This window comes from Pseudonaja textilis, chromosome 1 (genome assembly GCF_049901715.1).
Source record: "Pseudonaja textilis isolate UNSWEBS1 chromosome 1, rPseTex1.2, whole genome shotgun sequence".
Lineage (NCBI taxonomy): Eukaryota > Metazoa > Chordata > Lepidosauria > Squamata > Elapidae > Pseudonaja > Pseudonaja textilis.
In genome coordinates this window covers 317,660,165-317,688,110 of record NC_141990.1, presented here as the reverse complement: position 1 = coordinate 317,688,110, position 27,946 = coordinate 317,660,165, and the positions used below count along the sequence as shown (strand labels likewise).

The 27,946-nt window shown below is 48.9% G+C and overlaps 1 protein-coding gene and 1 long non-coding RNA gene across 2 annotated transcripts; both read left to right on the top strand.

Annotated features, from left to right (window-relative positions):
• The first annotated feature begins 283 nt into the window (after positions 1 to 283).
• Positions 284 to 16,934, top strand: ACER1 (alkaline ceramidase 1). Its single transcript, XM_087936024.1, has 6 exons — positions 284 to 376; positions 9,553 to 9,667; positions 10,416 to 10,554; positions 13,753 to 13,890; positions 15,422 to 15,559; positions 16,763 to 16,934. Exons 1-6 carry the CDS (start codon positions 284 to 286, stop codon positions 16,932 to 16,934), a joined length of 795 nt encoding a protein of 264 aa, XP_087792150.1.
• Positions 2,789 to 4,017, top strand: LOC148128363 (uncharacterized). Its single transcript, XR_015741257.1, has 2 exons — positions 2,789 to 3,140; positions 3,573 to 4,017. It is a non-coding gene; the product is annotated as an uncharacterized LOC148128363 (long non-coding RNA).
• Positions 16,935 to 27,946: the final 11,012 nt, after the last annotated feature.

The window sequence follows — 27,946 nt, the reverse complement described above, 5'->3', positions numbered from 1 at the left end:
CCTGAGCATGCTGCAAAAGGCAGATTACAATCAACAGTTTGGAGAATTAGTCAGACACGGCGCTCCATCCGCTCCATCTAATAATAAAGTTAATTTGGCCACGCATCCGGCAGGGCAGGCTGTGCGTGGGCTCACCCCTTGGGCCGCGTGGGCCGGGCCCCATAAAAGGGAGCGCCAAGAGGCAGAAAAGCTGGACGGGCAACTTTGCCTCATTTCTTCCCTCTTCTTCTTTTTTTTTTCCCCCCGCTTTCCCTCCTAGAACGGCAGAGTCGACAGCGCCAGGATGCGGCACGTTTTCTCTTATCTCAGCTCCGAGGTGGACTGGTGCGAAGCCAACTTCGAGCGCTCGGAATATATTGCGGAATATTACAACTCGGTAATGCAACTTCTCCGGAGAACGTGCAAGAATCTCTTGTGGGATAAGGGGGCAGGTGCTTCAATTCCCTCCGGCCCATCCACTGGGGGTACGAGGGGGCTGCGTGGGTGGGCTCTATCCCCACTGGAGGTTTGCAGGAATAGAGTGGGCAGCCATTGGATTGGGACGGGGTGAAGATCTCTTGCTTTGAGGAGGGGGCTCGACTAGATGACCTAGAAAGAGGGCAGAGAAGAGCAACCAGGATGAGGAGGGGACTGGAGGCTGAAACATATGAACAACGGTTGCAGGAACTGGCTAGTCTAGGGAAGAGAAGGACCAGGGGACACAGGAGAGCATCTTCCAATAGTTGAGGGGCTGCCCCAGAGAGGAGGAGGAAGGGGGTCAAGCTATTTTCCAAAGCACCCGAAGGCCAGACAAGGAATTATAATGGATGGAAACTGATCCAGGAGAGATTCAACCTGGAAATAAGGAGAAACTTTCTGACAGGGAGAACAATCAACGCATGGAACAGAAGTTGGCTTCAGAAGTTGTGGGAGCTTCATCCCTGGAGGGTTTCAAGAAGAGACTGGAGTGCCATTGGTCAGAAATTGGTGTAGGGTCTCCTGCTTGGGTGGGGGGTTGGACTAGATGACCTACAAGGTCCCTCCCAACTTTGTTAATCTGATAATAGATAGGTTGGTAGGTAAGTAGGTAGAAAGAAAGAGAAAGAAAGAAAAAAGAGAGAGAGAGAGGAAAGAAGGAAGGAAGAAGGAAAGAAGGAAGGAAGGAAGGAAGGAAGGAAGGAAGGAAAGAAGGAAGGAAGGAAGGAAGGAAGGAAAGAAAGAAAGAAAGAAAGTAAGTAAGTAAGTTGTGGGAGCTTCATCCCTGGAGGCTTTCAAGAAGAGACCGGACTGCCCTCTGTCAGAAATGGTGCAGGGTCTCCTGCTTGGGCAGAGGGGGGTTGGACTAGATGACCTACAAGGTCCCTCCCAACTCTGTTAATCTGATAATAGATAGGTTGGTAGGTCGGTGGGTAGAAAGAAAGAAAGAAAGAAAAAAGAGAGAGAGAGAGAAGGAAGGAAGGAAGGAAGGAAGGAAGGAAGGAAGGAAGGAAGGAAGGGAAGGAAGGAAGGAAGGAAGAAAGAAAGAAAGAAAGAAAGAAAGAAAGAAAGAAAGAAAGAAAGAAAGAAAGAAAGAAAGAAGTTGTGGGAGCTTCATCCCTGGAGGCTTTCAAGAAGAGACTGGACTGCCCTCTGTCAGAAATGGTGCAGGGTCTCCTGCTTGGGCAGAGGGGGGTTGGACTAGATGACCTACAAGGTCCCTCCCAACTCTGTTCATCTGTGAAATGGTCCCCCCTACCCCCTTCTAGAGCAAAAGGGTTCCCCCGTCGGCTCAGACCATCGGTTCTCTGGGGTTGCTCAGCTACTGAAAATGGCTGCCCCTCACCTGCCAGTGGGGTTTTCTCAGCCAATTCAGAATCCAGCCCAGTCCTGAGGTCTAGAACCTTGAATTTTTCACCGCCTTATAGGCCTGTTCGCTTTGCAGCGAGGGACGCCTCGAACGCCCTGGGTTTTCTCCTTCCGGGTGCCAACCGTACGTTTCGCACAGTCTCGGCAACAGGCCGCGGTTGAGAAAGGGCACCGGAGCGCTGGGAAACGGCACGAAAAATAGCCCAACCCAGAGCATTTTTAGACTGTTTGGGGGCCTTTTTCGGGCTATTTTTCAGGTTGTTTTCCAGCCATTTTTTGGCTTGTTTTCCAGGCTGTTTTCTGGCTAGTTTGGGGGCTGTTTTCAGGCCCCAAATGCCCCCCAAATGACCTGAAAATGGCCTGAAACTGCCTGAAAACGGCATGAAAAAACGGCCCCAAACAAGGCATTTTTTTCCAGACCATTTTTAGGCCATTTTTCAGGCTGTTTTCAGATGATTTTTCAGGCCATTTTTCAGGCCATTTGGGGGGTTGTTTTACAGCCTTTTTGGACCGTTTCCCAGCTCTTTTCCAGGCTGTTTCCTGGCTGGTTTTCTGGTTGTTTTCTGGGCCATTTTGGGGCCTTTGGGGGGCCGTTTTCAGGACAAAAACGGCCCCCCAAATCATCTGAAAATGACCCCCAAATGACTCCCCTAAACACCCCCAAAACAGGCAGGCATGCACTGGCCAGCTCGCCTTCAGGTTTCTGGTGCTCTGCCATGCTCTCCTGCGTGCGCATGCACATGCATTCCAGTTTGGGCACTTGGCTGCCGAAAAGGTTTGCCGTCCCTGCACTTAAACAGTGGAAGCCTGAGCAATTAAAGCAGTGGACCCGGAAGAAGAATACAGTTAATCACTGATTTGTGGTCATTTGCTAGAAAGTTCTGCAGTTTCATTTCCTTGCAACCTAGTCAGCCTCTTCTCCAAAACTCCTGGAGGCAGAACAAGAAGCAATGGACGGAAACGGGAAGAAGGCGGAGCCTCCTCGCCGACAGACGGTAGATCGCAACTCTCTGCGGCTATCGTCCGTGCTCTTTCGTCCGAGAGCCCCAACCATTCTGATTAGGGGCTGAAACTGCCTTGGAGGGGCGGCAGAGTAAGGGGAAGCCGCAAGCCAGATTGTGGGGAGCCGCATCTCCCCCCCCCGGGCTTGGTTTTTTTTCCTCCCGAAGATGACCACAGCGATGGTCTAAAATGGCCACCCCGAAGAGGACGACTCAGCTGGACTAAGTTATGTGCAGGAGGGAAGAAAGAGGTGGATAACATCTGAACCGGGACAACTGGGCAATATAACCAAACAAAAGTACCCCGGGATTAAGGTAACATAGAATTTTTAAGAAAAGAAAAGTGAGCGGCGAAATTACAAAGGGACAGAAAAGAAAAAAAGAAAAATATTTTCGACAGCTAAATGGGGCTTCGAACCGGGAAAGGAAGAAGCTGGAATTAAAGACTTAATGAAATTGGACTAAAATAATTTGGGAATAAACAAGTATAAAACCAAAGCTGGATTTAAGATTGTCAAAGAATAATAATAACAAAGTTTACAAATTGGAGACTGGATTGTGTTGGAATATTGAGGTTCGAAAAACTTTACATAAAAATATAGGGGAAAAAAGTGAAGACTTTGTATAATGGAGAGTGTCACCTTTTGATAAAAATTTAGTTTAAATAAAAGGGAAAGCATCTTGTTTTTGAATGAACTGGTGTGGATATAACATTACAGAAATATTGAGACAAAGTAAGAATTTTAGAAAGTGAAAGCAGAACCAGAATAAAGGAAAAAGCAAGGAAGGAAAGATTGTTTGTGGGACTGATTGATGTTTTTGGTATAAACCCTGGGCTGGAATAGCTGAGAACTTTAAAAAACTGAAAGAAGAAAGAAGGAAAGTAAAAGTGGTTTCTTTTTGTGGACTTTTAATGATCGTAAAATATAAGAATGATGATATCTCTTCGGGAATTAAAAATGGAACTTAAAAATATGAGAGAATTGCCACAGGAAAGAGGCGAATCACTTTGCTCTGTGCTAGAAAAAATGGAAATGGCGATTGAAGAACAAGAAGAAAGATTCTCAGAGGAGGAGGAATCGACTCAAGGAGAAGACATTTTAAATAGACAATTAACACAAAGAACGCTACAAAAGAAGTGGGGAAAGAAGGAAGGTTAAAAAGTTGAGTTTTAAGAAAGCAATTAAAAGAGGGGAATACCTGTGAAGTCAGAAAAGGCAGGAAGATTCAGCAGAAAAGAGGAAAGGAAGATATTAAGAAAGAGAGGGATATAAACTGGAATGAGAAAAGATATGGGGAAAAGAGGGGGAGGAGAAGCAGTAAGAAACAGGCATGTGAAAGAAAGAAACACAGAACTAGTAAAATGTTAAAAGGAAATTGCTTTTTCAGAGATAATGGTTGATGAATTAAAAAAGGGATTCTGCAGGGTGACAAGGGGTAATAAGAATATCTCTGCAATTAAAAATATTTAGAAAATAGGGTAATATAGATACTGATAACTCTTATTAAAGGGGGGGAAAATATGCTGTGGAATCCAATTGAAAAGATGTAATGATTAATGGTTTATTGGGAATTAAGATGAGGGAATAAAGGTATATTCTAATCATTAAGGTGCCACACTCAAAATAGTAAAAGAAGGGAAACTTATACGTGTTCTTTTTTCTTTTTTTGTGGGTGTGTTAAGATCTGTATTAATTTAGAATTCATAAAAAAAAATGTGTCATGGAAAGGGAATAGGACAGACTAAAGAACCAGCTAAATTAATAAGTTTAATATAGATTATTAAAAGCAAGGAGAGACATCGGTAACTTCATTATTACCACTATTAGGCAAATATATATTGTTTATTTTTAAAATAAATATTAAGGATTATATTTGAAATAATTGAAATGAAATAAAAAGATGTTTAGATTGAGATTAATGAAAGAACTTAGAATTAAACTTTATTATTATTTATTAGGCAAACACATATTGTTTATCTTTATGTTTAAAAACAAATACTAAAGGATTATATTTGAAATAATTGAAATGAAACAAAATCGATTGAGATGAATGAAAGAGGCTAGAATTAATGTGTTTGTTTCTCTCCTTACTGGAAATCTGGAATGGAAAAGGTAATAATAGAATTAAGTATGCATATATCAACGTATAATTGCTGTCATATTTGTATGTAAAGATGATGACCCGGAAATACGTTGTCCACTAAAAAGAGATTTTTGTTTTTAATGTGAAAAACTGAATAAAGTTCTGTTAAAAAAAAAGAAGCGATGGACGGAAACGAACCAAGGAGGAATTTCCTGATAGTGAGAACAATTAACCAGTGGAACTGCTGGACTCCAGAAGTTGTGGCTGCTCCAAAACTGGAGGTTTTTAAGAAGAAATTGGACAACCGTTTGTCTGGAATAGTCTAGTAGAACCCCCTTCCCAGAACATCCAATCCTTTCTGGAAAACTTCCCTGTGATGGAGCAGATAACAGATAATCAGAGTTGGAAGGGACCTTGGAGGTCATCTAGTCCAACCCCCCCCTCCCTGCCCAAGCAGGAGACCCTACACCATTTCTGACAGGTGGCAGTCCAGTCTCTTCTTGAAAGCCTCCAGGCTTTCAGAAGCTCCCGCAACTTCTGAAAACAACTTCTGTTCCATTCTGCACTGTCAGAAAATTTATCCTTATTTCCAGGTTGAATCTCTCCTTGATCAGTTTCCATCCATTATTATTCCTTGCCTGGCCTTCAGATGCCTTGGAAAATAGCTGGGGCAGCCCCTCAACTATTGGAAGGCTGCTCTCCTGTCTCCCCTGGTCCTTCTCTTCCCTAGACTAGCCAGGCCCAGTTCCTGCAACTGTTCATTGTATATTTTAGCCTCCAGTGTCCCCTCATCCTCCTGGTTGCTCTTCTCTGCACTTTTTCTAGAGTCCCAACATCTTTTTTTATAGTGTGGTGACCAAAACTGGGTGCAGAATATTCCAGGCGTGGCCTTACTAAGGCTTTATAGAGGGGTATTAGTCCCTCCCTTGATCTCGATTGTATCCCTCTGTTAATGCACCATGTGACTTCAGGAGACAGGTGAGAGAGGCATAAGGTGAATGTTTCTTCCAGTCAGAAAATTGCTGTCCACTTTGAGGGTGGCCATTCCTTTCTGTGTGGGTCACCTTTCAAATACAGACGTGCCACTTTGCCACAATCACAACACATTCCTCCAGGCTTAGTCTATTCATAGTTCGAGTTCATCGTTCAAAGGAGTCGTCTCGTGCCATGGAAACAGCCTGTTTCCGTTCCTCTGTTCGGTCTAGGCCAATTTATTTTATTTTTTTATTTATTTTATTTTGTCAAGCGAGTATAAGATAATATGTATAAGTATAAACATAGTTAGGAATACATGAAATGGGTACATATAAGAAAAATAAAAGAAAGGATAGGACAGGGACGGTAGGCACGTTGGTGCGCTTATGCACGCCCCCAGCAGACCTCTTAGGAAAGGGGTGAGGTCAATAGTAGACAGTCTAAGGTTAAAAGTTTTTGGGGTTTGGGGAAGAAGCAACAGAGTCAGGTAGAGTATTCCAGACATTGACCACTCTGTTGCTTAAGTTGTATTTCCTGCAATCAAGTTTGGTGTGATTAATCTTGAGCTTGTATCTATTATTTGCTCGTGTGTTGTTGGTTGAAGTTGAAGTATTCATTGACAGGTAGGACATTGCAACGTATAATTTTATATACTATACTTAGATCAGACCGAAGGCGGCGTAGTTGTAGGTTTTCTAGGTCTAGAATTTCAAGTCTGGTGGCATAAGGTCTTCCGCAACGAGTAGAGGAGTGGAGAACTCTTCTTGTGAAATATTTCTGGACTTTCTCAACTGTGCTAATATCAGATACGTAATGTGGGTTCCAGACTGATGAGCTGTATTCAAGTATTGGTCTAGCAAATGTTTTATATACTCTAGTTAGTAGTGTGATATTACCAAAGTTACGATTAGGTTAAAAACTCTTAATGCCTTTTTGGCTATGTAGTTACAATGGACTCTAGCACTTAGGTCATTAGAGATGAGGACTTCAAGATCCTGGACAGAGTTTGGATCATCAACAAGGTCTTGACTATTTTATTTTATTTTCTGATTTTTTTTTTGCCAATATGTAAGGCGGAACATTTATTTGTTGAGATTTGAAGTTGCCATTTGTTTGACTATTCTGATACATAGTCAAGATCTTTTTGAAGGGTAGCAGTATTGTCTGTGTTATTGAACAGCTTTACATCGTCAGCGAAAAGAACGCAGTTGCTCTTGATATGATCACAGAGGTCATTTATGTAGAGGATGAAGAGAGTTGGTCCTAGAATGCTGCCTTGGGTGGACACCACTGTTGACAGGTACAGAATTTGATAGGATGCTCCCAATTTTGACCATTTGTTGTCTGTTTGACAGGAATGCTTCTATCCAGCTGTGCAGTTGTCCAGAGATACCATAAGATTTTAGTTTTAGGAGCAGTTTGTCGTGTACCACTGAATCAAAGGCTTTACAGAAGTCTATGTAGATTGTGTCTATTGCTTTGCCCTGATTGAGTTGTGTCGTCCGTATGTTTTTGCAGTTGCAGATTACAGGAGTTGTGGGTCACTGGAGGTTTTTAAGAAGAGACAAATGGACAGCCATTTGTCTGAAATGTGGTACAGGATCTTCCGCTCGAGCAATGGGGTTGACTAGAGGACCTCCAAGTTCCCTTCCAGCTCTATTCTGATTGAGAATTATTATCAGCAGGCACGACGTCCCTCCATTCCAACCGGATGTTTGAAAAAAATATATATATATCTGAGGACAGGAGGGAGGCATGCAAATCTTAGAGATCTCCAAGTTGCAACACACACACACACACACACACACACACGCCAACAGAGGTCCCACTTAAAAGGGTTTGCAGGAATCCCGACAATGGATCGCTGGTGGGAGAATTTAGGGTCGGTGGGGCATCGTTTCTTAGCCCAAGTCCTCGTCCACAAGCGAATATCCATGCCCCGGAAAGGACGCAAGCCAACAGATGTCTGGGCGTTGAAATCCACCTGTGCTGGCTGGGGAATTCTGGGAGTTGAAGTTCACTCGTCTCACCGTCCCTTAGATGAAACGGTATCGGTTCTTCCTGCTAGAGCAGAGGGTTGGACTAGATGACCCGCCAGATCCCTTCCAGCCAGGAGTGGGCTTCAAAAAAATTTAGCAACTGGTTCTCGGCCTCGTTGCTGGGTGGGTTGGCCTAGTTGGCCTCCCGTACCATGGCGGGGGGGGAGGACATTTTCACCCTCCCCAGGCTCCGGAGGGTTTTCTCGGAGACTCTGGGAAGGTGAAAATGGCCTCCAGAGGCCACCGGGAAGCCGCCTGTTTTTGGCCCTCACCCCTTCGAGCCCCTTCACTTACCTGGAATCCAAAATGGGCTCCGTGGGGACTCCGGGAAGAGGTGGGGAGGGGCAGGGCAGGAGGGGCCAGCCAGGGGTGGGATTGGCCGGTTCACCGAACGGACCGTAAAAATGAACAACCGGTTCGCCCAAACCGGGGTGAACCGGTCTCAGTCCACACCCCTCCCCGCTGCTCCCAGCTCTCTTCTATCCGGGCCTTCAGGTGTCTTCAGGTGGAGAAACCGCCGTCTCGGACCAGGGATCTCTGAACTTGGCAACGGTAAGATTCACGGATTTCGGCTCCCAGAATTCCCCAGCCAGCCCCCCAAGGACTGACGAATTCTGGGAATTAAAGTCCCAAAGTTTTAAAAGTAGCCAAGCTTGGAAAAATCACGCACACACAAAACTAGGAAAAAAATGATAGAGAATTCAGAAGTGATCCTAACTCTCTCTACAACCCCACATCCCTCGTTCTGCCCCGGTGGGCTTAGTAGCTCCCCGGGTGTCAAAGAGTGGGGGCCACTGGCCTTGCCTCTCGGACAGGTTTGCCCCATCTGGGTTTCTCATATTGCTAATCCTTTTTGTCTCTTTCTCTCCTTCCTTCCTTCCTTCCTTCCTTCCTTCCTTCCTTCCTTCCTTCCTTCCTTCCTTCCTTCCTTCCTTTCTTTCTTCCTTCCTTCCTTCCTTCCTTCCTTCCTCGCTCCCTTTCTCTTCCTCCCTCCCTTCTTCCCCCTTCCTTCCTTCCTTCCTTCCTCCCTTTCTCTCCCTCCCTCCCTCCCTCCCTTCCTTCCTTCCTTCCTTTCTCTTCCTCCCTCCCTGCTTCCTCCTTCCTCCCTCCCTCCCTCCCTCCCTCCCTCCCTCACCTTCCTTCCTTCCTTCCTCCCTCCCTTCTTTCCTTCCTTCCTCCCTCCCTGCTTCCTTCCTTCCTTCCTTCCTTCCTTCCTTCCTTCTTTCCTTCCTCCGTCCCTCCCTCCGTCCCTCCCTCCCTCACCTTCCTTCCTTCCTTCCCTCCTCCCTCCCTTCCTTCCTTCCTCCCTTCCTTCCTTCCTTTCTTTCCTTCCTTCCTTCCTCCCTTTCTCTCCCTCCCTGCTTCCTCCTTCCTCCTTCCTCCTTCCTTCCTTCCTTCCTTCTCCTTCCTTCCTTCCTTCTTTCCTTCCTCCGTCCCTCCCTCCCCTTCCTTCCTCCCTCCCTCCCTCCCCTCCTTCCTTCCTTCCTTCCTTCCTTCCTTCCTTCCTTCCTTCCTTCCTTCCTTCCTTCCTTCCTTCCTCCTTTCTCTTCCTCCTTCCCTACTTCCCCTTCCTTCCTCCCTCCCTCCCTCCCTCCCCACTCTTTCTCCTCCCTCTTTCCCTCCTCCAGATCAGCAACGTGGCCTTTTTCATCCTGGCCCCCATGATGCTGTGGCTCAACACCGATTACATTGGCTATCGTCCTGTGCCGATCCGGGGCTTCGTCATCTTGCAGCTTATTATTGGTAGGTGGCCACAAAGGCCAGGCAGGAGCAGAAGGCCAGGCCTGCCCTCCCCCCCGCCAGCCCTGCGCGGTAGGCCAGCCGAGCATCCTCCTCAGGAGAACTAGCCCCGTCTTCGTTTTAGCGCTGTATTCACACAGGCAGTCTTCAGAAAGTCCAACATGTCGGTTGCCAGGCAAGGCAGTTTTACCCCATTTTACGGCCCTGCCTTGCCACTGTCGTTAAGTGAATCAGTGCAGTTGTTCAGTGGGTCGCACGGTTACTAAGTAAATCGAGCTTCCCACGTGGACTTTGCTTGCCAGAAGGTCACAAAAGGGGGAATCGCGTTGACCCCGGGGACTCTGCGACCGTCATAAATACAAGTCGGTTGCCAAGCATCGTAAAATGAAGCGAAGCTCCACCGTCTCCCTTAGCAACGTTAAATTTGGAGCTCAATTGTGGCCGTAGGTTGAGGGTGACCCGTGGGAAGGACCCTTTGGGAGAAAGCATGGTCCTCACCTTATGACCGTAACAGAACCCGCCGGTTACAGCCGTCCATTACGACAGTCGTAAAGCAGGCCATCGGGACATTGATCTGAGTTGATGAGAATGGCCGCTGTCCAGGGGGTTCTGATGGGCCTCAATTGAACCCAGAGGCTTTGCCGGTGAGGAGACGGCCTGTTCGAACGGGAGGGGGGGGGGCTGGACTGGAAGACCTCCAGGGTCCCTTCCGACTTGCTTATTCCGTTAAGTCGCCCCTCTTCCTCCGCAGGCGTCTTCTCCTTCTACTACCACATGACCCTGAGTTACGCCGGGCAGCTCCTGGACGAGCTATCCATCCTTTGGACGCTCTGCATCTCTTACGGCTTCTGGTTCCCGGTCCGCTACTTCCCGTCCTTCATCAAAAACAGGTAAGGAGGCCAAACAACGCCCCCCCCATCCCCGGGCAGCTGTTCCGGGGGGGTGGGATTCAGAATTTACTACCGGTTCTCTGGGCGTGGCTTGGTGGGCGTGGCAGGGGGAAGGATCCTATAAAATCTCCTTTCCCTCCCTCACCCCACTCACCTGCTTTCCAGCTCCGTTCTCCCGTGCGGGGCAACCGAAAGAAGAGCCAGCCAATCAGCTGGGACTCCGGAGGCAGAGAATAGAAGGGAGAGGGGCCACTCAGAGGTTCTCCAAACTACTCAAAATTTCCGCTACTGGTTCTCCAGAACTGGTGGACTCCCACCTCTGAGCTGTTCCCTTGCGGCTGGAGGGCAGAGGGTCGGTTGGTGGGGATTGGGGGGGGGGTTCTCTGGACCCCAAAGGTGCCGGCTGGCAATGGCAGAGGGAGGCCGAAATCTGGGGGAGGGGGCGGGGGGGGGGCTGAGCAGGCAGCAGGTGCCAAGGTTCTGGGGACCGAAAGTGCAGCAACCTAGAACGAAGGAGGAATTTCTTGCCAGGGAGAAGAATTAGCCAGCGGAACGACTTGCCACCAGAAGTTGTGGTTACTCGAACCCTGGGAGTTTTTAAAGAAGAGACTAGACCACCATTTGTCTGGGCTGGCGTGGGGCCCTTGGTCTAGCCTGTGTTTTATGGGCATTGCCAGTGGTTTGGGACAGTGCCCTGCAGAGGGGTGGCAGCAATCTTACTTGAGGGGAGGGGAGGGGAGGAGGAGGAAGGAAGAAGAAGGAGAGGAGGAAAAGGAAAGAGGAGGAGGAGAGGAGGAAGGAAGAAGAAGGAGAGGAGGAAGGAAGAAGGAGGAGAGGAGGAAAAGGAAAGAGGAGGAGGAGAGGAGGAAGGGGGGAGAAAGATGGGGAGGAGGAGGAGGGAAGAAGAAGGCAATGAGGAAGAGGAGGAGAGGGAGAAGGGGAAAGAGGAGAGGAGGAGGAAAAGGAGGAAGGAAGAAGAAGGAGAGGAGGAAAAGGAAAGAGGAGGAGGAGAGGAGGAAGGAAGAAGGAGGAGAGGAGGAAAAGGAAAGAGGAGGAGGAGAGGAGGAAGGGGGAGAAAGATGGGGAGGAGGAGGAGGAAGAAGAAGGCAATGAGGAAGAGGAGGAGAGGGAGAAGGGGAAAGAGGAGAGGAGGAGGAAAAGGAGGAAGGAAGAAGAAGGAGAGGAGGAAAAGGAAAGAGGAGGAGGAGAGGAGGAAGGAAGAAGGAGGAGAGGAGGAAAAGGAAAGAGGAGGAGGAGAGGAGGAAGGAAGAAGGAGGAGAGGAGGAAAAGGAAAGAGGAGGAGGAGAGGAGGAAGGAAGAAGGAGGAGAGGAGGAAAAGGAAAGAGGAGGAGGAGAGGAGGAAGGAAGAAGGAGGAGAGGAGGAAAGGAAAGAGGAGGAGGAGAGGAGGAAGGAAGGAGGAGGAGAGGAGGAAAAGGAAAGAGGAGGAGGAGAGAGGAGGAAGGAAGGAGGAGGAGAGGAGGAAAAGGAAAGAGGAGGAGGACAGGAGGAAGGAAGAAGAAGGAGAGGAGGAAAAGGAAAGAGGAGGAGAGGAGGAAGGGGGAGAGAGATGGGGAGGAGGAGGAGGAAGAAGAAGGCAATGAGGAAGAGGAGAAGAGGGAGAAGGGGAAAGAGGAGAGGAGGAGGAAAAGGAGGAAGGAAGAAGGAGAGGAGGAAAAGGAAAGAGGAGGAGAGGAGGAAGGAAGAAGAAGGAGAGGAGGAAAAGGAAAGAGGAGGAGGAGGAGAGATTTAGATTTCAGCAAAGCATTCGATAAAGTAGACCACAACCTACTTCTTAGTAGGCGAGAAAAAGGTGGAATAGATAAGCACCACCACTAGATGGACTGGCTGGCAAACGGTACTCAACGAGTAGTCCTTAGTGGGTCTAAGTCTACCTGGAGGGAAGGAAGCAGTGGGGTGCCACAAGGTTCCCTCTCAGGCCCAGGACTCCTCAATATCTTCATTAACGTCTTAGAGGAGGGAATAGAAGGGGAACTTACCCAATTTTGCAGATGATACTAAGCTGGCAGGAAGAGCCGACACCCCAGAAGATCGGCTTAAGGTCCAGAGGGATCTGGACAGACTAGAACACTGGGCCGTAACTAACAGAATGAAATTCGACGTAGAGAAAAGGGAAGTCCTACACTTAGGCAAGAAAAACCCAAAGGACACATACAGACTGGGTGAAACCGGGCTCAATAGCAGGAACTGGGAGGGGGGATCTTGGAGTCTTAGTGGACAACCAGCTAAATAGGAGCCAGCCATGTGCAGCAGCAGCCAAAAAATCCAATGCAATCCTAAATTGCATCAACAGAGGGATACAATCGAGATCAAGGGAGGCACTAATACCACTCTATAAAGCCTTAGTAAGGCCACACCTAGAGTCCTGCATCCAGTTTTGGTCACCACACTATAAAAAAGATGTTGAGACTCTAGAAAAAGGGCAGAGAAGAGCAACCAGGATGATGAGGGGGCTGGAGGCTGAAACATACGATGAACGGTTGCAGGACCTGGGCCTGGCTGGTCTAGGAAAGAGAAGAGGAGACAGGATAGCGGTCTTCTAATATTTGAGGAGGGGCTGCCAAGGAGAGGAGGAGGAAGGGGGTCAAGCTATTTTCTAAAGCTCCTATAGGCCAGGCAAGGAATAATAATGGATGGAAACTGACCAAGGAGAGATTCAACCTGGAAATAAGGAGAAACTTTCTGACAGGGAAAACAATCCACCCATGGAACAGAAGTTGCCCTTGGAAGTTGTGGGAGCTTCATCCCTGGAGACTTTCAAGAAGAGACTGGACTGCCATCGGTCAGAAATGGTGTAGGGTCTCCCGCTTGGGCAGAGGGGGGTTGGACTAGATGACCTCCAAGGTCCCTTCCAACTCTGATTATCTGTATCTGAGAGGGAGAGGAGGAGAGGGAGAAGGGGAAGGAAGAAGAAGGAAAGGAAGAAAAGGAAAGTGGAGGAGGGAGAGAGAGAGATGGGAAGGAGTGGAGGAGAGGAGGAAGAGGAGGAGAGGGAGAAAGGGAAGAAGCAGAGGAGGAGGAGGAAAAGGAGGAAGGAGGAGGGAGGAGAGAGATAGAGAGGTGGAGAAAGAGTAGGAAGGAGGAGAGGAAGAAGAGGAGGAGAGAGAAAAGAAGGGGAAGGAGGCGGAGGAGGGCCTCCTCCAGGGTCAACCACATCAATATGGCCGCCCCTCTCTTAGGGAGCAGTTCCTCACCTTCGTGGCCACAGTGACGGTGACCAGCACCCTGATGTCCTTCGTCAAGCCGGCCCTCAATGCCTACATCCTCAACTGCGTGGCTTTCCACCTGCTCTACCTGGCGTTCGTGGAAGTGCGCAGGTAAGCCGCTTCTTTCGCGGGGCTGCCTGCTGGGCCCCGGACCCTGCGAAGGGAAGAGGGCTGCCTTTCCCCAGTCGCTTTTCTCAGAGTCCTTGCAACTTAGGAGGAAAAGAGGAGGAGAGGGAGAAGGGGAAGGAGGAGAGGAGGAGGAAAAGGAGGGAAGAGGTAGAAGGAGAGGAGGAAAAGAGGAGGAGAGGGTGGAGGGGAGGAGGAGAGGAGGAGGAAGAGGAGGGAAGAAGTAGAAGGAGAGGAGGAAACGAGGAGGAGAGGGAGGAGGAGAGGAGGAGGAAAGGAGGAAGGAAATAGAAGGAGAGGAGGAGGAGAGAGGGAGGAGGGGGACAGAGATGGGGAGGAAAGGAGGAGGAAGGGGAGGAAGAGGGAAATGAGGAAGAGGGAGGAGAGGGAGAAGGGGAGGAGGAGAGGAAAGGAGGAACTTCCTCCTCCTCTCCTCTCCATCTCTCTCCCCCTCCTCCCTCTCTTCTCCTCCCCCTCTTTCCTCTTCCTCCTCTCCTTCTTCCTTCCTCCTTTTCCTCCTCCTCTCCTCCTTCCCTTCTCCCTCTCCTCTTCCTCCTCTCCTTCTTCCTTCTTCCTTCCTCCTTTTCCTCCTCCTCCTCTTCTTCCACTTCTCCCTCTCCTCTTCCTCCTCTCCTTCTTCCTTCCTCCTTTTCCTCCTCCTCTCCTCCCTTCCCCTTCTCCCTCTCCTCTTCCTCCTCTCCTTCCTTCCTTCTTCCTCCTTTTCCTCCTCCTCTCCTCCTTCCCCTTCTCCCTCTCCTCTTCCTCCTCTCCTTCTTCCTTCCTCCTTTTCCTCCTCCTCTCCTCCTTCTCCCTTCTCCCTCTCCTCTTCCTCCTCTCCTTTTCCTTCTTCCTTCCTCCTTTCCTCCTCCTCTCCTCCTTCCCCTTCTCCCTCTCCTCTTCCTCCTCTCCTTCTTCCTTCTTCCTTCCTCCTTTTCCTCCTCCTCTCCTCCTTCCCCTTCTCCCTCTCCTCTTCCTCCTCTCCTTCCTTCCTTCTTCCTCCTTTTCCTCCTCCTCTCCTCCTTCCCCTTCTCCCTCTCCTCTTCCTCCTCTCCTTCTTCCTTCCTCCTTTTCCTCCTCCTCTCCTCCTTCCCCTTCTCCCTCTCCTCTTCCTCCTCTCCTTCTTCCTTCTTCCTTCCTCCTTTTCCTCCTCCTCTCCTCCTTCCCCTTCTCCCTCTCCTCCTCTTCCTCTTCCGTGACCTGTCGTAAACCGAGGACTCCCTGTATTCCGTCGCGGAGGCCTTGCGGGGAGCCATTTCCGAGGTCCGGTCCAAGGCCAGACTGGCCCCCCAGAGACCGGCAGCCAAGCCATCTCCACGCGGAGCCCGGCCTTTTCTTCAAAGCGGGGTGCGGGGAGAGGACCCCAGGGGCTCACCCCATTTGAGAGGGAGGGTCTGGGAGAGGCTCCCGGTGCAGGGACTCAGGTGGGGACCCAGCGGGGAGGCTGCCCCCCTCCCCCCCTGGGGCACGGATGGGCTGGACCGCTAAGCCCGCCGCCCCCCCTCCCTCCCTCCCGCAGGTGCAGCAGCCCGGCCGTCAAGCGTGCAGCCTGGACCATGACCTTCTGGTGGGTCGTCGCCATCAGCTGCTGGCTGGTGGACAAATTCTTCTGCGGCTTCTGCCAACGGCTCAACTTTTGCTACCTCCACAGTTTCTGGTAAGAGGGAAGGTGAGGGAGAGGGAGGGAGGGAGGGAGAGGAGGAGGAGGGAGGGAGGGGAAGGGAGAGAGGAAAAGAGGGTGGGAGAGGGGAGAGGGAGAGGGAGGGATACAGAGGGGGAGAAGGAGGGAGGGAGGGAGAGAGAGAAGGTGGGAGGGAGAGGGAGAGAGGGAGGCTAGGAGAGGGAGAGAGGAGGAGGGAGGGAGAGGAGGAGGGAGGGGAGAGGAGGAAGGGAGAGAGGAAAGGAGGGTGGGAGAGGGAAGGAGGGAGGGAGAGGGAGGGATAGGGAGGGGGAAAAGGAGAGAGGGAGGGAAAGAGAGAAGGAGGGAGGGAGAGGGGAGGGAGAGAGCAAAAGAGGGAGGGAAGGTGGGAGGGAGAGGGAGAGAGGGAGGCTGGGAGAGGGAGAGGGAGGGAGAGAGAGAAGGAGGGAGGGAGAGGGGGAAGGGAGAGAGGAAAAGAGGGTGGGAGAGGGAAGGAGGGAGGGAGGGGAAGAAGGAGGAGGGAGGGAGAAGGAGGGAGGGAGGGATAGGGAGGGGAGAAGGAGAAGGAGAGAGGGATGGAGAGAGAGAAGGAGGGAGGGAGAGGGGAAGGAGAGAGAGGAAAGAGGGTGGGAGAGGGAAGGAGGGAGGGAGGGGAAGAAGGAGGAGGGAGGGAGAAGGAGGGAGGGAGGGATAGGGAGGGGAGAAGGAGAAGGAGAGAGGGATGGAGAGAGAGAAGGAGGGAGGGAGAGGGGAAGGGAGAGAGGAAAAGAGGGTGGGAGAGGGAAGGAGGGAGGGAGGGGAAGAAGGAGGGAGGGAGGGAGAAGGAGGGAGGGAGGGATAGGGAGGGGGAGAAGGAGAGAGATGATGGAGAGAGAGAAGGAGGGAGGGAGAGGGGAGAGGAAAAGTGGGTGGGAGAGGGAGGGATAGGGAGGGGGAGAAGGAGGGAGGGAAGGTGGGATTGAGAGGGAGAGAGGGAGGCTGGAAGAGGGAGAGGGAGAGAGAGAAGGATGGAGGGAAGGAAGGTGGGAGGGAGAGGGAGAGAGGGAGACTGGGAGAGGGAGGGAGGGAGGAAGAGGGGGAAGGGAGAGGGGGAAGGGAGAGAGGAAAAGAGGGAGGGAGGGAGGGGAGAGGGAGGAAGGAAGAGGGGTCTAGTTCACCCCCGGGCGGGACCTGGAGGTCGGAGAGGGACTGAGGCCGCTTCCTGCTTCCCCCCCCCTCCAGGCACGTCCTCATCAACATGGCCCTCCTGCACTGCATCACCCTCATCCTCTTCTTCGACATCTACCACGACCTGCCCAGCAGCGAGCCCTCCATGGAGTACTGGCCCAGCGGCAACTTCCCCCTCGCGCTGCCCTACGTCAAGATCCAGAAGCCCCTGAAGTGGTGCTGCTAGCGGTGGGGCTGGCGGGGCAGCGTTGGGGGGGGCAGGTGGCCACTACCAAACCCCCCCATTGGCTCCTCCAGGATTGGACCCGGCAGCTATAGGGTGGGGGCCTCGGAGATCCCGGGAAGGAGGCGGCGGGGACCGTCTGCAGGCCGCGTCTTCCGTGGCCCCGTGCCCTCCATCGCTCGCACCCAGGTCTCCGAAAGGACAAAGACAAAAACCAGAGGCCGGACATCCAGCAGAAATTCCATTTTTTTCTTCTTCTTCCTCTTCTTCTTCTTCTCTCCCCAAATGCCCCTGGAGATTCTCCATCCTCTTGAGTCCTGGTTGTCCTAAAGGTGCATTTTTTATTTTTATTTTGGTCAAGAGGCAACTGGACTTTCTGGGTTTTTTTTTTTTCTTTGAAGACGTTTCGCTTCTCCTCCAAGAAGCTTCTTGGTTCTCTCCAAAAAACCGTATTTAAAAGCATTTTGGTACCTTTCAGATTAGAACATAGAATAACAGGGTTTTGGGGAGACCTTGGAGGTCTTCTAGTCCAACCCCCTGCTCAAACAGGACACCCTCTCCCACTTTGGACACAACAAAGAGGTATCCAGTCTCTCCTTAAAAACCTCCAGCAATGAGGCACCCACAACTTCTGGTGGCAGGCAGTTCCACTGGTTAACTGTCCTCCCTGTCAGAAAGTTTCTCCCCTGGATTAGTTTCTACCTGTTGTTCCTTGTCTGGCCTTTTGGTGCTTTGGAGAACAGGTGGACCCCCTCTCATCTTTGGGGCAGCCCCTCAAATATTAGAAGACGACTATCACATCCTCCATAACCCTTTCCATTAAACTAAACCTACCCAGTTCCCGCAACCATTCTTCGTATATTTTAGCCTCCGGTCCCCTAAATCCTCTTTCTCGCTCTTCTCTGCCCTCTTTCCAGAGTCTCCACATCTTTTTTTAATATCGTGGCGACCAAAACTGGCTTCTAAACTATTCCAAGGGTGGCCTTACTAAGCATTTATAAAGCAGGACTAACCCGTCACCAGATCTCGATTCTATCTCTCTGTTTAGGCATCTTGAATCAGAATAAGAGCTGGAAGGGGCCTCGGAGGGTCTTCTAGACCAACCCCTCCCCCCTGGCTCAAACGAGAGACCCTATGGGTGGCCCTCCATTTTTTTTCTTAAGTACGTTTGGTCAGCCCGGGTCAAATCCATCTGGGGGTGATCCTGTCTATCCCGTGTTTTTTTTAGCTTATTGAGAATTAAATTGTGGTCTACTCGGTCAAACGCCTTATTGAAGTCCAGCTATGCTCTCTCCGCAGCGTTTCGCTGGTTTGCTCATTTAGTCACTTTGTCAAGCCGTGCTGACCGCTAGTTACAACTTCGTTTGTTTCTAGATCTTCGCAGATCCGGGTTTTTTTAATTCCCCCCACCCCTGCCCCCACCCCAATCTATTCCCAGGCATTTTTCTAAAGTGGGTTTTTTTTTTTTTTTAAAGTGCCGTGTCTTAAATGGCAGCCTGGCACTCGCTTCAAACCAAGTTTGTTCGATAAGGCCATTCAATTTAAAAGGGAAAAAAACTTGAACAGGACACCCTTATACCATTTCAGACAATTGACTGTCCACTCTTGTCTTTAAAAAAAAAAACACCTCCGCGGAGTGCATCGGCTTGGCTTTTTTTTTGGCAGCCGCGGCATAGCACAGACTCACGCTCCAATAATGGCCTATGAAGACACCGACTCTAGGACCGTTTCACAGCTACGATGGTGCCCCCTCTTCCCTACCTGTGCATGAGCAAAGCATGGCTCTTCCTCCTGCTGCGGAGGAGAGAGCAAGATCAGCGGATAGAATTGGCGAGGCCTAGGTCTCCCTCCCCCTCCCCCACCCCCCGCCACACAGGAAGCCCAGCCCCTCCCTCTCCGAGGCATCGGATCTTAGGGGTGTCCCAAAGGCACGGCTAGAAAAAAAAAAATCAAGATGGCAGCCGCGACTTTGTGGTGGAAACTCCGCCAGTTCCTTACGTGCATTGCAAGCACCGTCGGTGACTTTAGCGATGATCCTGGAGAGAACTCGGTCTTCCCAGAGCGATTCATTGCCTGAATTCTGCAGGATTTCCTTTCTGGGACCTCTCCTTGGTCTCTCTGTTTCCTTGGCTAAGCACCCAGCTCCTTCCTTTCCCTTTTTTTATAACAGGGGTCCCCAACCTCAACCCCCCCCCCCAGGGCCGGGCCGTGGCAAGCCAGAAACCAGGCCTCACACATAAATGAAGCTTCGTCTACGGAATGCAGGCAGGATGCAAAGCCACGTCCCGCTACGGTCCACGGGAAAACCGCTCTCCATGAAACCGGACCCTGGTGCCCGAAAGGTTGTTTCTAATTGCCTCGCCCCGCCTCCTGGTCCTTCCTGGATTTCTTCGGTCCTCCTTAATATGACTCAGAATGCCTGGAGCACCATATTTTGGGGGTGTGTGTGGAGGGACTCTGACCAACTCACAATAAAAGGGAACCATTTTCTTTTTCTCGGATTCAGAAAATATTCTTCCGTTGAAGCTGTCCCGAATGGCATTCACCCTTTTTTTTTTTGCCGCTGGATGAGAGCTCTGGCTCTGTCGGTGTGTTTTTCTTTTTCAAGATAAAAATCTCTTCAAATCTTGTATGCAATTGATTTGAATTGTCCTGGGAGAGAGGGAGAGTGGAACAGAGAATAATAGGATTGAAAGGGATCTTGGAAATCCAAGCCGTACACCATGTCAGGGAAATGGGAGAAAAGGAAGTGTAAGGTTCCAAAGTGTACTCGAGTCATCAGAATGCCAAAGAGAGAAGAGGCTTTGGGGAAAATATATCAGCTTTTATTTGTAAATAAAGAAGAGCTGGATAGACATCCCACAACATACAGACAAACAGCATGCAGTGAAAGGCCCCACCTTGGAGAAGGTATGGCGTCCTTTTATACCTTCAGAGACATCAGCTTAGTACCAATTCTGGGCCCCTGGCCCATGCCTTCCCTGTAGGCCTGCATTGACCATGCAGCAAGGAACAGGGGGAGCTTGGTGCTTAGCAACACAGGTATTTACCTGGTGTAACCCTGTCAAGTTATGACATATGCCATTCCAGGCATCAAGTTATACAAAACAACAACAACAACACAACAACCAAGATAACTGAAGTTAGATCACTGGTGGAACCAAGTGGCAGAGGGAATTCTAATGCTTGCAGAAGTGAAATAGCAAGTAATTATTATGTCCTTTCATTCCTCCTTTTTCTTTAAGGACAGGATGCCTCCTGTCGGTGGTGAACTAGGGGAGCATATTTAAAGGGGACAGTCTGGAGGACCGCGATACTTGCTGGTGTATTGGGAGGGGTAGCAGACTCCCAATGAGCTGGATTAAAGGGATGAAACAGGTGAGGAGAAGGAGACCTCCAAAAAGTTAACAACACTAGACATCCAATCCTGCTGTTTTGCTGTTAAATTTAAATCAATGGCAGTTTCATTAGTTATCATTTCAAGCACTGCCTAGAATCACCTTATAATTCCAATCAGCGTATAAATGGGAGTTCTGTAACTGAGACACACTATCTTCTGCTCAAGTGGCTGGTCCATATATCTGACATTCTTTCTGGAGGCCGCACATCATCCTTCCTCATAAACAGGTACACCCAGTCATTCACCTTGTTCGATGGGCAGTAGGAAAAAAAAAAAACTAGGTTTCACAGAGCCTCATACACCTACTCCATATCAGCGGCCAGAAAATTGCACATAGGCAAAGTTTCCACGTATCAACTATAAGCCATCTGGAGCGTGACGATTAAGAGTTACCACATCCATCCATAACTCAATCAGTCTAGTTGTATTTTCAAATTACTAGGTTGTGTCAGGGTCAATGCAGACTGAAAGGTCACATCTAGCAAAGAAAACACCCTTGCTTGTAATGTGTGATGTTTCACACCGATCATTGCATTGTATTCTCCTATTAGTGCTTTGCATAAGAAAATTATTCCAGAATCGAATCAAATCGAATAGAATAGAATCGAATAAGGAATAGAATAGAATTCTTTATTGGCCAAGTGTGCTTGGACACACAAGGAATTTGTCTTTGGTGCATAAGCTCTCGGTGTACATAAAGGGAAAAAATACATTCATCAAGAATCATAAGACATAGCACTTAGTGATAGTTATAGGTCATATAAGTAAGTCATAGGTTATAGTCATAGTTTACTAATAATCATAGTCACAATCATCCTCATCCTCATCATCTAATAATCAGAATCATAATAATAATCCTAGTCATAATAATCCTAGTCATAGATGATCATAGGTTACTAATAATTGAACCATTGCATTAAATCAATCCATTCTATATCTTCGGGGTTTATGATATCACTATCTCCTAGGTAGATTCAATTTAGGTTGATCCGAATTCAATGCCCCAATATATAGAGTTTATATGGGAGCAATCCTGCGCACAGCTCCACAATCACAGCATCCCACTATTCCCCGCAGGCGTGTATCAGTTCACAATCACAACAATAACGACAACAATATTCAGTTCCCATCACAGAGGCAACACAATTGGTAGAGTGCAAAGTTGCGCAGCTTCTTTGGGGATCTTCAGAGGGAATAAGAGAGGCCTCAGGCTGGAAAGACGAAAAAGTTGCTACTCCTACAACAAGAAACATCGCCAACAAAAACCATTCATACCACCATGACCACATCTGTTTTGGGGGATGTTTATTCTCAGCGGGTCTTCTCCAGGAATCACTTTCCACTCTTTAAGTTCTCCCACTGGTCCTTTGACATGTGTGTGATGGTCCATGCTTGGTTTTTAGTTTGGACGGCTGTTTCAATGGTCAGCAGGTACGGCTTGCCCAGAGCTTGGCTAGGTTTTTCCTCAGGTCAGCTTTTATCATCAGGCTGGAACTTATGGACAGCAAATTCGAGAGGCAGAGTTTGAGCTAATAGTCCTTTGTTTCAGAGGTAAGATTAAGAGGAAGAAAGGCCAAGTATACAGTTCTTTACAGATTTACAGATTAACAGAGTTGGAAGGGACCTTGTAGGTCATCAAGTCCAAGGGTCGCCAACCTTTTGGACCCCAGGGACCACCAAACTCATCATTTTAAATCCCACGGACCAGAGACTCTGGGAAAATCGCCCCAAAAGCCTGCAGGAAAATCCCCCACCCCGTTTTCCTACCAATTGATCGCTCTTTATTTGGGATCACAGGATACCGTCTCCAGCTCCGTTCTCAGGGAAAGAGAGAGACTTTTGGCTTCATGCAAGGAAAGCAGCAGAAGCAGCAGAAGTCTTTTTTTCCTCTCCCACAAACTCCGCCAGAAAGGAGCCTTTGCCGGCTCAGCCTCTTGGAGCAGGAGGCCTTGCAGGGTCCCAAAGACTCATTTCTGGCAGAGTTTGGGGGAGAGAAAGGAAGACTTTGGCTGCTTTCCTTGCGTGCAGCCAAAAGCAGAAGAAGGAAGAAGCGGAAAGAAGCAGCCCGGTGGCCAGGCCAGGCACGTGGGGCGAGTGGTACAAGTTCTCCCCCTTTCCCCCTTCCTCTCACTACAGATTACAGATTACAGATAATCAGAGTGGGAAGGGACCTTATAGGTCATCTAGTCCAACCCCCTGCCCAAGTGGGAGACCCTACACCATTTCTGACAAATGGCAGTCCAATCTCTTCTTGAAAGTCTCAAGCGATGGCGCTCCCACAACGTCCAAGGGCAACTTCTGTGCCATGGGTTGATTGTTCTCACTGTCAAAAAGTTTCTCCTTATTTCCAGGTTGAATCTCTCCTTGTTCAGTTTCCATCCATTATTCCTCGTCGGGCCTACAGGAGCTTTAGAAAATAGCTTGACCCCTTCCTCCTCTCTGGGGCAGCCCCTCAAATATTGGAAGACTGCTATCATGTCTCCTCTGGTCCTTCTCTTCCCTAGACCAGCCAGGCCCAGTTCCTGCAACCGTTTATTGTATGTTTTAGCCTCCAGTCCCCTCATCATCCTGGTTGCTCTTCTCTGGACTATTTCTAGAGCCTCAACACTACCTCGTGTTGTTCGCAATGCAAGTGACGCAAGCCTTGTGTTCCCACGCAGCCTGGATTCATTGCTTGGGGGGTGACATTTCTCTGTGGACCACCAGTGGTCCCCAGCCCACTGTTTGGCGACCACTGAACTAGCCCAATCCCCTGCCTAAACCGGAGACAAAGTGCCTGCAGTGAAAGTCCCCACGTCGGAGAAGGTATGGTGTCCTTTTATACCTTCAGAGACACCAGCTTAGTACCAATTCTGGGCCCCTGACCCATGCCTTCCCGGTAGGCCTGCATTGGCCGTGCAGCCAGGAACTGGTGGGTGGTGGTGAGGGGATGTCTGGAACCTCCATTCCATCTTCCCTTTCACTCCACCATGGTTTGTTGGCAAGCTGAGAAACAATAATGGCTGCAACAGCAAAAGTGCTCTTCAGAACTTAACCCCCTAAAATGTAGGTGATACCTGGGACAGCTGTTAAGTGAGCAACATGGTTGTTAAGTGAATCGGGCTTCCCCCTGGACTTTGCTTGTCAGTAGGTCACAAAAAGGGGATCATGTGACCTTGGAACACACACAAACACAGAGGTGGGACTTATCTCCGGGGGGTGGGGGGGGAATGATTCTGCCTACGGAGATGAGGTGGTCCGGTTGCTTTCATGCTGTGGAGACCGTAACTTGGTCCTCAACACCAATAAGACTAAGGAGCTTATAGTGGACGAGAGAAAGAACAGATCAGACCTCCAGCCCTTGCTTATCCATGGAGACCGAGGGGAGCCAGTTTTAAGTTTCTGGGTGTTACCGTAAAAGGGGACCTGACCTGGTGGGGATCACATTACAGCCCTGGTCAAAAGGGCCCAGCAGAGATTAGACTCCCCGAGGCTTCTCAGGAAACAACAACTGGATGGAAAACTGCTGGTGACTTTCTACCGCTGAGCAACTGCGTTCTCTTCGCTGATGATGTAAAGCTATTCAACACCACAGACAATACAGCTACCCTTCAAAAAGACCTCGACTATGTATCAGAATGGTCAAAGAAATGGCAACTTCAAATCTCAACAAATAAATGCTCCGTCTTACATATTGGCAAAAAAATAAATAAATATCAGAAAATAAAATACAGGCTGAATAGTCGAGATCTTGTTGATGATCCAAGCTCTGTCAAGGACCTTGGAGTCCTCATCTCTAATGATCTAAGTGCTAGAGCCCACTGGAACTACATAGCCAAAAAGGCGTTAAGGGTTGTTAACCTAATCCTACGTAGCTTTTTCTCAGGTAATATCACACTACTAACTACAGCATACAAAACATTTGCTAGATCAATACTCAACTACAGCTCATCAGTCTGGAACCCACATTACGTATCTGATATTAGCACGGTTGAGAAAGTCCAGAAATATTTCACAAGAAGAGTTCTCCACTCCTCTACTCGTTGTAGAATACCTTATGCCACCAGACTTGAAATTTGAGACCTAGAAAGCCTAGAACTACGCCGCCTTCGGTCCGATCTTAGTACATAAAATGATATATTGCAATGTCCTACCTGTCAATGAATACTTCTACTTCAACCACAACAACACAGGAGCACACAACAGATACAAACTCAAGGTTAACCGCACCAAACTCGATTGCAGGAAATACGACTTCAGCCACAGAGTGGTCAGTATCTGGAATCCTCTACCTGACTCTGTGGTTTCTTCCCTAAACGCCAAAAACTTTAACCTTAGACTGTCTACTATTGACCTCACCCCTTTCCTAAGAGGTCTGTAGGGGGCGGCATAAGCGCACCTACGTGCCTATCGTCCCTGTCCTATCCTTTCTTTTAATTTTTCTTGTTCGTATCCATGTATTCATAACTATGCTTTGTATTTATACCTATTATCTTGTAAGCAATTGACAAAAATAAATTAATAAATAAAATAATATTTTATTTTTTTTAACTTACGGCACCTCTGTATGGTTTGCCAATTGCACGGTGGCAGATAGGACGGCACTCCAGAGGGTGAACGTCATTGCCCAGAGGATCACGGGTTGCCCTCTCCGCTCTTTGGAAGAGCTTTATAGCTCCCGCTGCCTTAAGAAAGTTCAAAACATCCTCAAAGATCCATCTCGTCCTGGGCACCCTATTTTTTTTTAAACTATTACCATCTGACAGATGGTATGGGATAATAAAAACAAGGACAAATAGGCTGAAAAACAGCTTGTATCCCAAGGCAGTAACTCTTTTGAATTCTACTGTATAGTGCAGTGCTGGTGTGGTGTTGGGGATTCTCAGTTCAAGGTGTGGCGTGTGAAGGATGTGTGTTTGTGTTTATTTTCATGGTCATGATGTGCACTGAAGGTGGTGTTTGATTTCATTGTATGAGGTGCAAGGACAATAAGGTAAACTAAACATGAAAGCATTTTAGAGATACAACCAATAAGAGGAAAATATCTGTAGCTCAGAGCTGTGGGGTCCTTAGTAACATCCTTAGCTACAGCCCTGATGATATTACTTAGTTGGGTAATGAAACGTCTGTAACAAAACCACCAAGCTCAGAGAGCGCCAAAAATTCCACAGAAAAAGAAACTCAGATAAGCAGGGATTAACACCAGACAAACCAGCAATACCTTAATCAAGGCACTATTAAGGGAGAAATCGCTCTCCTACCAATGCAGACAAGGCAAGGCACTAGTATATGAAGAGAGAGCAAACCCCACAACCCCTACTAGCACTGATGATGTTATCTAGCTTGGTAATGAAATGTCTGCAACAAAACCACCAAGCTCAGAGAACACCAAGGAATTCACAGAAAGAGAAACTCAGATAAGCAGGGATTAACACCAGACAAATAATCCAGCAATATCCGAATCAAGGGACTATCAAGAGAAAGCCCCACACTCCCTATTGGTGGTCTAGTAGTTAGGATTCTTGGTCATCAATCCAGTCCCAGTGCAACTGAAGTTGCCCCGCCTGTTAGGGAAAATACACCTAGGTGTTGTGGCTCCGGGCTTGGATTCAGCTCCTGTGATTGATATGAGTTCAAGTGAAGAGGTCATGGAAGAACAATATGAGCCGGCCTGGCTCAGTGATTGGACTGATAACCAGGATGAGGAGATGGACGTGACAAAGGACGACAGACCTGATGTATTAGAATTGTCAGGACCTTTGACCTCCTCTGGTTCCTTATCTGATCAACAGCCAGGAATGGCTGACAGGGAAGTTTTGAGAGAGTCTTCTAGTGGAGATGAGAACTTGGAAAATTTGTGGTTAAATGTAAAAAACAGAAGACGGTTGAAAAGGCAAAATCAGCTGGAGCGAATGAGGAGAGCAAGTCAGTAAATTAGCACGTTGCCTCAATGAGTATAAAAGGACACAGCTGGGCTGGTACATTTTGCCAGGAACAAAATAACTATTTGAGTGAAGACGTTACAGCAAGAAGCTCTGAGGCTGGAGATTTATTGCCAGGACTGGTTTGCCGGACAGAGTAAAGATTTATGCTGTGGTTTCTGCCAGCCGTTATCTTGTAAGACTTCTTTCCGTTTGATTTAATTGTGAAACGGCTGCTTTCTGTTTTGTTCGTTTGAATTTTGAAGGGGAGTCATAACACCTAGGTATTCCATAGCAGCCTCTTAAAACTTGTGGGATCGACCCAAAAATGGGGCATGCGGAGGCCAAAAATGGGGTGCACCGAGGCCAAAAATGGGGTGTGGCGGCTGAAAACAGGGTGCACGGAGGCAGCCATAGGCTACGGCAATCCCTGCAGCCTGAAACAGCTGATCGTTGGGAGGCCAATCCAAGCGACTATCAGCTGCTTGTGCTAATCAGGCTGCGCTGAAGCTGAAACTGGCTGTTTGCTGCAAAGGCAGATTTTTGTTTTTCTTGTTTTCCGCCCCCAAAAGCTAGGTGTGCCTTATACTTTGAAAAATAAGGTACCTAGTTGGGTAATGAAACATCTGCAAGAAAAACCACCACACGGAGATAAGCCGCGTGTCAAACCGGAAGTTGGTCTGGCTGCAGCCTTTTTCCTTTTTTTTGCAGGGTTTTTCCTATTAGGGTTTCTTTTCACATGGATTCAGGTTGACACAGCTTGGAGCTGAAGGGAGGGTAGAGATAGATGGTGGTTGTAGCCAAAACAGGATAGTCCTTTTATGAGTCAGAGACATTCCAACAACTGTCCGGCCAGAGAAGGAGGGGAGACGTAACCAGGCAACCAGCCACTACCCAGATTGGACAATGTGGTTTCTTGTTTTGAGAAAACAGGAAGCGTTTACTTTTTAATGTGGTGGAAAGCGCGGGGACATTCAGAGTTGGTTTTCCACCAGTTTATGCCAAGATTCAGAGCTGGCTTTCTACCAGTTGATCTCCAAATAAAACTGTTCTTTGAGGAACCAATTTGGCTCGGAGTTCTGCTTGCAGTGGGTGTATTACTTGGAATCTTGGCACGCTGAGTAGCACCATTGGCCGCTCCTCACAGTCATAATGTACACAGAAGATGGTATTTAATTTCGTTGTACGAGGTGCAATGACAATAAACGAATTCATCCAAGAGTCAAGCAATATCCTAATCAAGGAAGTACCAAGAGGAAAAAAAAAATACTCTCCCATCAGTACTGAAAGAGCAAGCCACTAGTAGATAAACAGAGAGCAAATCCCACACTCCCTACTAGCACTGACGATGTTGCCTAGTTGGGTAGTGAAACATCTGCAAGAAAACCCCACAGCCCAGAGAGCACCGAGGACTCCCGCCAAGATGCAACGGATCGGAAGGGCAAAGCCTTCAAAACAAGACCCAGACAAACCAGAGCACCACGGACACTCTGCCCCCTCCCCACCCTAGCCAGGACCCCAATGGGCTTGGGAGGGCGGGGGAGGAGGAGAGAGCAGGGAGACCCCGAAGAGGCCAGCCACGGATAGATCCTAACTGCCACACGAAGGGCAGAGCTTCAATTAGACGCCAGGGTGGCCATCTTGCCTTTTTTGACTGCTCCCTCAGGTTTCAGGGATGGGGGGGAGGACACAGCTCAGATTTGGGGAACGTCCAG